Source organism: Corvus brachyrhynchos, unplaced genomic scaffold (assembly GCF_000691975.1).
Source record: "Corvus brachyrhynchos isolate BGI_N302 unplaced genomic scaffold, ASM69197v1 scaffold140, whole genome shotgun sequence".
Lineage (NCBI taxonomy): Eukaryota > Metazoa > Chordata > Aves > Passeriformes > Corvidae > Corvus > Corvus brachyrhynchos.
This window is the reverse complement of record NW_008235809.1, coordinates 983,337-992,126: the sequence shown is the minus strand read 5'-3', so window position 1 is coordinate 992,126 and position 8,790 is coordinate 983,337. Positions and strand designations below refer to the sequence as shown.

At 43.7% G+C, this 8,790-nt stretch overlaps 1 protein-coding gene across 1 annotated transcript in view; it reads right to left on the bottom strand.

Moving 5' to 3' along the window:
• Positions 1 to 8,790, bottom strand: part of CCBE1 (collagen and calcium binding EGF domains 1) — a 105,607-nt gene that overhangs the window by 23,394 nt on the left and 73,423 nt on the right. Inside the window, exon 4 of the mRNA XM_017727559.1 lies at positions 1,927 to 1,979. Coding sequence (XP_017583048.1) covers positions 1,927 to 1,979 — 53 coding nt within the window. The remainder of the gene's footprint in view (positions 1 to 1,926; positions 1,980 to 8,790) is intronic.

Here is an 8,790-nt window from a genome sequence, read left to right as displayed (position 1 = left end):
ATTGGTGTCCCAAGGCAGCTATAAAAGGGTGGACAGGGGAGGATCTATACCTCTGTCAACCCTCCTCCCTGCAGCCACTGCTAAAGCACAGAGAAGACAGGGCTGGAACTACTTCTCACAGTTTCAACATGCCAGTACTGGATTAAAAGGTGCAGATGTGCTCTAATAAACTCACATCTGTAATGCATTTATGTGGCTGTGTTGAGATATGGATTTCATACAGCTACTCTGTCAAGATTATGCCAAAACAATGTGTGAAGAGCCAAGTGATGTCTTGTAACAGAGTAAGTGAAACGAATACTTCTGTGAATCATGTTTCTCATCCCTATACCAAGGGCCTGAGATTGTCTCCGATGTTATAGCCGTTGCTGTGGCCTCCGAAATTTCAGGCAAAATACAGATAAAGCTGAAAAGGGGGAATGGAGAAACAAAGGGAGAGAAGCTGCAGCCAGCAGAGAATTGAATTAGGGGCAGAAACTCTCAGTTACTGAAATGCATTTAAAAGACAGGATTAGACAAAGTCAGAGAGCACATAATAAAAACTGCTTTCATAATCACCTAACATCTCAAGAGATGAAAATTAGAAGCCAGAATAATAGATTACCATGGCTCTCATTTTATTTTTGCTCCTATTAATTCACCCTCTGTATCCATTATATTCAGTGAATAGCCAGTATATAAAATTCTTAAATCCATAGGAAAGCTGGACTGTAGAGTCCTGGCTTCTTTCCACCCTGAAACGGTTCAGGACTTCTGCCTCCAACACACACAGCTGCCTCCTCCAAGTGTTTGTCTCACACTGGAGCTGTCACCCTGTATCACACACGCTGACACAAAACTCACTGCAAAACCATGGGACAAGGAACTGTGAGCGCCAATTTCACCCAAACCCTACCCAGGTCCTCCAGGTGCAGGGTGTAGTGGTTTGGTCCAAAATATTCATTACTGTTTACATAATGTTTTTCATCATGATCTGTTTCCCTCTTTTTTTTTGCTTTCCCCCCCAACAATTGTGTGGTATTTCTAGCCAGCAGCAAATAAGACACAAATAAAAACAACAACAACAACAACAACAACAACAACAAACTCACAACAAACCATCAGGATTAGAGTTTGGGTTATAATCCCTGTTGGCTGGAGACTGTAATTCAAAACTGTCTGACTCTCCAGTATGTTAATTTGTCACTTTTTTTTCAAAACATCACCACCACAAACTAGGAAAATTCTTGGACCAAATCAAGGCTTTCAATATGTCATCAAATAGAAGAATGTGTTGCCATAGACCAACTTCTTAACCTGCTTTTTGGAGCAGACAAAGTTTATTGGCATGTCGTCTCTGGGCAGTTCCTGTGGTCCTACAACTTTGGAGCCAGTTTCATCCAAATCAGATCAATTTTTACTACTGCATGAACTACCCTGATTAAATCTGCGTCTTCCTTGGCCCCCGGTGACAAAGAAGCCATGCCCATGGGAAACTAAAGGCAGGACTAACTCACCTACTCACCATCTCCCTGTGCACTGACAAATCAAGTCAGCTGTACCAGATCCGAGGGATAAAAGGAGAAAGCCATTGTCCAGGTAAGATGTGCTTCTGGGTGCAGAGAGTGCTCCCAGCTACCCAGCCAAGGGCAGAACACGCTCCTCTGTTTGCAGTGCAGCAGGTCATGGCACAAGATCTGTGCAGCCACGTGTACTTAGGGAAGGATCAAGGCTTGGCATGCTAAGCAGAACTTTTGGAAGTTGTTGATCTTTTTGCTTTCCCAACAATTTCTGGGAAACGGTTCCTCTCCGCACTGATACATGAGGTATGGCCAAGCCTGTGCTTATATCAGGTTGCTCTTCCAAACAGACAATGTGGAGAACAGCGCAGATGGGGAAAGACAAATGCATGGGGACATGATGGGTAAGAACAGTGAAATCACATACCTTCAGGGATGCACTGTCCAAGAACAAACTTATAACCCTTACAGCATTTTTTCCTGAAAAACAATAAAATAAATAAATGAATAAATAAATGTATTTTCTGTAGATTGGCACTGCCTTTAAAAACAGCCATAGGTGGATTGTGGATGTGATGAACCAAACAAGATGAGGGTCCTGAGCACTGCAGTCGGAGGGTCTCTCAGCATTACAGAACACAACAGAGAAATGAACCACCTGGCCCAGGAGGGATTTTACATGGCAGCATGTCCAGCCACCTCAGGAACCTGGGGCTGAGTATCCTAACACTGACCCACCCAACATCCCATATAATTTCCAAGAATCTTGTTCTCCTGTGTTGACTGGATGCAGCACAGCTCAGTGCTGTCCAAATACACAACTCAGCTCATCATTTTCATGGTACAGTGAAGGGTGCTTTCAAATACCCGTCATTAAATCTGCAGGATGGGGTAAGTCTGAGTGAGGAGTGCACAGGAGACAAATGTTATCAGTAATTTCTCATCTTCTAATAAACCTGGAGGAGGTAAATTAAATATATTGGGTATTTCAACTGGAGCAAGGGAGAGTATCTTATATAGTCTGAGGGAGTGTAGAGTCAATAGGATCAGACACTTTTTATGTGCCTATGATATGAACAAAGTCTGAATGCTGAGAAATTAATGTTTCTGACACCCTGGCCTGTAATGACATTTAGGCATCCAGCTAAGCCTAAGCCTGCTAGTTTTCTCTCTAGGCAGCAAACCACATTAAGTCACCAGAACTCCCAGCAGTGCTCGGGAGCCTTTACAAATGTCTGTGTCTCTTATCACCCAGAGAGTGACTCACTTCAGGGACCTGGTGACCTTCAAAGGATCCCATGTGGGTGACTACCAGGACTGCTGCAAAAGAAAAAACTGCTGTTCAGTGAGCTATTACATCAAGTATACGTGAATCTGATGTGAAAATATCCCTCAGTATTTTACAAATTCACATATTTTTATGCCTTGTGGATCTGCTGAAATATCTCCAAACTGGGAAACCATCCACTCTGTCTTTTCCTTTGCTTCAATAACTGATGCAAATGAGTGCTAAAGCCACATCAGTCGATGACACGACACTCCCCTGGACAAAACGTAGCCACCACAAATCATTATTATGTTGAATTTAAATCAACTATCAGTTGCAACTGACAGCTTAAAACAAGCAATGCATTACTCCAAACAATGTAAAAACAAACTTTGGCTCCATATTTTAACCTCTTCCAAAGACTAGTTGGAATATAAATTATGCTTAATGAGTGTTGAACATCTGAAGAGGAAGCCTTGCTTTGTTATGCAAACAGTGGTGCCTCATTAGACTTCTCTCCAAACACTGCTGTGAAGTTTTATCTACAAGACAAACAAATGCAGGAGGAATGAGTTCAAAGGTGCACTGGGGAGGCTGTTCATCTGCTGCAAGCCATGCTGATGGCTTTCCAAGTGCACATTCATCTCTTCCTGTCTGCAGAAGAAGAGAGGCTTGCTTGTAGCTGCTCTTCAGAGGAAGATACAACACAGCTTGAGAGGGCTGGGAGATGAGCAAGGAGAGGAGGACATCCTTGCCATGAGATGCTGACCTGTGGGGTTGTGCCAGCCAGAACTAGCCATAAATAGGTAGCAGCAGCTTCCATAATTTGTACCCTTCTCTGTGGAATTCCCACCTTATTTTCAGGTTTAGGACCAATAAGACCCGTGTCAGCAGATGATGAGACAGCCTGCTCCTGGGTAAGGGTTCACCTGCTGGGAACCTTGCAGGAGCTGACTCTCTCCTCTCAGCTTGTCTGATGATGGCCTTTGGCTGGACGTGTTGGCTTTCTTGTAGCTAACGTGAGGTTTTATCTGCCTGACTGGATTCTCCCAAAAGCCAAACCACTTGCCCCATTCAAACCCTTCTCCCACAGCCATACATTGAGAACACGTAACATGCCAAGTTGCCGCTATTAAACACTGCTCTGGCACCCTGATATTGCCCCAAAGCAAGCACAGCCTCGCAGAGGCTTAAAACAACTTAAAACAAATCATGTTCCCCTGGCTAATATCCAAGTGTTTGCTGAAATCCTTCTCTTCAGTGACTTCTTGTAGCAATGAGTTCCTCAGTGGGATGAGATGGTTTTGAGAAACCATTTCCTTGTTTTCAGTCTCCCTCTCAAATCTTTGTTTGAATTTTCCCAAGCCTTACTGGTAAGGAGATTTTGAAATATTTTCTCTAAATACATGAAGATTTTTTTGCATTGTATAAGTTTTAAATCATACTTAAAGAAGTGTTTTAGAAGAGGGATGCCCTGCCTTCAGACCACATTCCAGAAGCCAGTTCCCCATGATAATCTCTTCCCAGTCGAAAGTTATGGATCTCTGCATTAGTGCAGCCTGTACTCAACAGCAGTCTTGAGCCACCAGCATGATTTTACCTGGGAAACTGCTACTTCAGGGTTAATGCAAAGGAAATACAATACAATACCTCTTTCTCTGAACATTACATTGCAACCTTGGGATTCCTGCATGCTTTAGCTTTCTACATTCTTAAAGCGAAATCTGTCAAAATGATAGACACATGAGCATTAGCAAAGGCATTTTCATAGCAACACTCATTTTCAGACATCCCGGTCCAGGCTGACATGTCTAATCAACATTGCACAGCAGCAATCTCGTTGTACATAATGAGAGGTGAGAGGGGGTTCCCACTGATAATTTTATCTACTGGGTAACTTTCAGCAGGGTGGTTGCTATGCACCTGTACATGTGACCATGCATGAAACACAAACACATGGCTGTGTAAGAAGCTCCACCACTAAAACCTGGATCTCCGGGGAAATTAAGCTGATTCGTTAACTTTAAATGTGGTTTACAAAAGAAGAAGCTTCTGGCAGACTGTTATCTGTTACAGCTTTTAATGGGGTACTTCAGCAATTAAAAATATAGCAAGTTTTGATTCTCATGCAATCTTTACTCAGGAATAGGCACAAGCCCAAACTGGCAGTGGGTTTGGGGTACCATGATTTCAATCACTGCAACATCCAGCTTTTGTGTTACCAGTAAGAAAATCCATAGTGATAGGGACACCCCCAAAACCAAGTCACCCTTTTTTTTTTTCTGGCAGGTAGCTGCTGGAGAAGCAGGGAGATACTGAGCTCCTCCCCTCTGCTCTGGAGGTCGAGATGCTTCTGGATCACTAAATGCCAGAAGTGTCAAACTCTTGACACCAATAAATATATCCATGACTAGGCAAGTGGCAGATCTGCCTCTTTTTTCAGACTCTTGTGGCCCATTACCCTGCAAACTGAGAGAGAAGCTGAGCTTTCCAGGAGCTCCCCTGTGTCCCTTCACCTGCAGGCCCTCCAGAGTGCCCAACACACAGGGGTGCACCAGCACAGCACCCCTGCCCCATCCTACAAAGCAGTAGCTGCTTGATAGCATCGCCTCAGACAGGCTGGACGAGAGGCAATATGGGAGGAATGCAGGTTAATTAAGCCACTGCTTTATTAAGTTAGCTTATCTGGCAGCTATCAGCAGTAACTCATCCAGCAAGGACCATGTTTTTTTCCCATAATTGCTTCCACCTGGCACAGAGCTGCCGTCACCCCAGCCCACCTCCTGCTCTACGTGGGACACCGCAGAGACGCTGGAGATACCGAGCAGGGCATGCTGAACCCAGAAAATAAATACACTCTGTGAGAGGGGAGGGAGTCACTCAGGGTCCTACAGCTGCTGAAAATCTTCAGAAATGCAAACAATAACAGGATAAACATTTGAAATTATAATTAACCTGCATCTGTCTGCAGTAACATGGTGGTGACTTGGGTTATAACAACAGCTGCTCTGTGCATTTATTGAAGTTTTGGAGAGGCAGCTCTTAAACTCTGGCATGAGTCATGTTGAAAAAGATACACGATGATCGTTTAGTGATGAAAAAAGGGAAGGCAAAGGGGAAATGCAAAGGGGAGAAGAAAAAGACAAGTTTTATTCCGGTTTCAGTCTAAACATAATATGTTAAGGAAGCTCTTGCTAAAGATGTCAAAAGCAGAAAGAGAAGAGTCTGCCCTAAGGAATATTTTCCTCCTAGGAGCAAAGCAGACACAGAAATCTCTATGCTGAGCCCGAAAGTGAGTTCTTAGGATAAAATATTGCCCTTGCTGTATCCCTAAAATGCTGACAGGCGATCAGCTCCAGACTGACTCCTTCCAGACAGAGGTAGTTCAAGCAGAGGAACTTTACTGCCCATTCACTGGGGCTAGGAGAGCACACATGGATGGTTTCTAGAGCTCAGCGGAGGCCTGAGGTCGTGTCACTGGAAGATGCAGCAACTCCATAGGTGGTCATGCAGGTCAAATCCCTCCTCTCTGAAATGCTCTTTCTGACCTATGAATGTCAAATCAGCTGCAGTTTAGGGGGCAAAAGAGATGCTTAAGATCTTACACAGATTTGAATATATCAGTACTGTTCTTCCAAGTTGGTGTTGGTAGAAAGCAATGATAAGACACAAAAAAAATGTCTTCATAAAGAAGCAACTTCCTATTGGGAAAGGAGAGAACTTTTTGTTTTAATACCAGACTACTTCAGCCTAAATCATAACTTGAACTCAGAAGATCTTGCTCTGTGGTCTGAAGGCCTGAGTTAGCAAAGGCCATGGCACGGTGTTTTTAATTGCACAAAAGGGTTGTAGTTAGATCCCTTTCCTTATTGTGCCTACACAGTGTTTATTTTTGATCACCCTGGATTTGAGAAATACAGAGTGTAGCAAAAATGCAAATATAAAATACAGAAATGAATATACAAAAAATAATTAGACAGCTATAGATGCAATCCAGCAAGGTATACTGAAAAAGAAACCTAACAAAAACAACCCCCAAACTTACTTTTCTCCTATATAAAGTCCAAATGAGGGACAGGTTTGTCTACCAAAAACAGACAAAGCCCATCTGCAGCACAAGTGCAGCAGCTCAGTAGCTGTGCACAGTTTTGCTGTAATTCACATGGGAAGAAGATTTATGTCAACATGGTGTAAAACTGAAGCAATGCACTTTATTTTTGTTTGCTTTTCTGTGGGACACATACCGAAATCTTGAGTAAGAGGGGATGGCCTCCCTGCTGACACTTGCTCAGCATACACTTTGCCATGATTTTCAGACTTAGTCCTGTTTCACAGTTTTGTAAAGAGATAATTTATGTTCACGCTGGGTGTAATGCAAGGTCCAAGGCCAGCCCGAGCCCTTCCTGTCATCGCCACAGCTGAGAGTGAGTAACCCAAGTGCAGTGAAGTCTTCCAATGCTGCAGCACCTGTGACTGCTGTGTGTACCTGTGTGCTTCCTTATTTCTCTTAACTGACTGACCAGAGCAGGATTTGCCTGAACAACCCTAGGGGATTCAGACCTCTGAGAGCAAATCTCTGCAACCTGCTAGCTGATTTCTGTGGAAGTCAAATTTTCAGCGGTTGAAGCGTTGTCTGAATCTAAGCCTTGTTTTTCATTAGCTACTTAAGTCAAATAATTTTGACCACATATAGTGGTTTTCTTCCTCTTAGGAGAAAAAAAAAAAAAGCCCTGCTATCTCTTCTTTTGCTCAACTCTGGCTATTAAGACATATACCAGAAATGAAATCGCATTCCAGTCATTGCTAATGGGAAGGTTTTGATAAGATTCACAGTTCCTGGACTCTTCTTGTGTGAACGCAAGCCAGGGACCAGATCTTCCCCTGGCAAAAGCCACATTCCTCTCTTGACTCTAAGGAACTGTGCCAGTGCTTATGCTGGGAGACCCTGACTGATGCTCTTGAAAGCTTTCAGACACGCTCCTTGGCTGCTCCTTATGTTAACTGACTCCTCCCCTTCTCTAAGTGCTGTTTCATATCATCTTTTAATGGTCAAAGGGATTTTTATGGTGGTGGAGCATAAACTGTGGTTCCTTCTTCTCAGAAGAGATCTTCCAAACCAGTATGATGGTTTACAGCCCCTGCAGAGCTCATTCCTCTATAAAAGAGAATAAAAATACTTTGAGGGGTGAAAGAAGCCCTGTACCCCACACGAGTATCAGTGGGGTTTCGAGGTGCTGACCTGCATGAAACTGGAAGATGCACAAAAAGAAAAACCTCACAGGTCTGGCAAATTTATCCATCAAAAAAAAAAGTCTGTTCTTTTTGTAGAGCACCCTGGACCTCTGTTCTCCATGGGCACAGTGCAGGACATCTCTCCTTGATGGAATTTGTGGTTTTGCTTAAGTAAATCAGATGCACTTAGGTGTTCAGTAGAGGTTTCAAACAACATCAGGGCAGGCAGACTGTTCTCGCTGCACATCTCCTTGTGTCAGCAGATCAGCACTCCCAGGAAACCATCACTTTTGGACTCTTTTAGGGCTTTGGGATGCAGAGAAAGGGGTTTGTGTGCAAACAGCAGCCACACCAGAAAAAATTTCTCATGAGCTTCTGCTCACTGCAGAAAGAAGTGGCAACTAAACCTCAGCTTTCTGTCTCCCTTTTGGGCAGAAAAAAATACCTTTGCAAACGTTTCCTGTGGTCATCCCTTTCAACGTGGAGTGAAACAAAAAGATCCTGTTGGCATTTCTGTATGACCCACACAGACCAAGGTTCCACATTATCAGGGAAGCTGAATGACACTGCACAACAGGGCCAGAACCAACGCTGTCCCTCCTCTGCCCCTGGCCCACCCAGAGCCTCAGGGCTGCAAACACACTGACCAAGCACAGGCTAATCTGTGCAACGCAGACCAACTGGCAGCACTGGTAACCATCAGGGCCTGTCTCTCACTTAGCATACCTGTGTCCAAAAATTACTAAATAAAGGTCTGCCTGCAAATGTCCCCAAAGCAAAGAAGGAAACTCT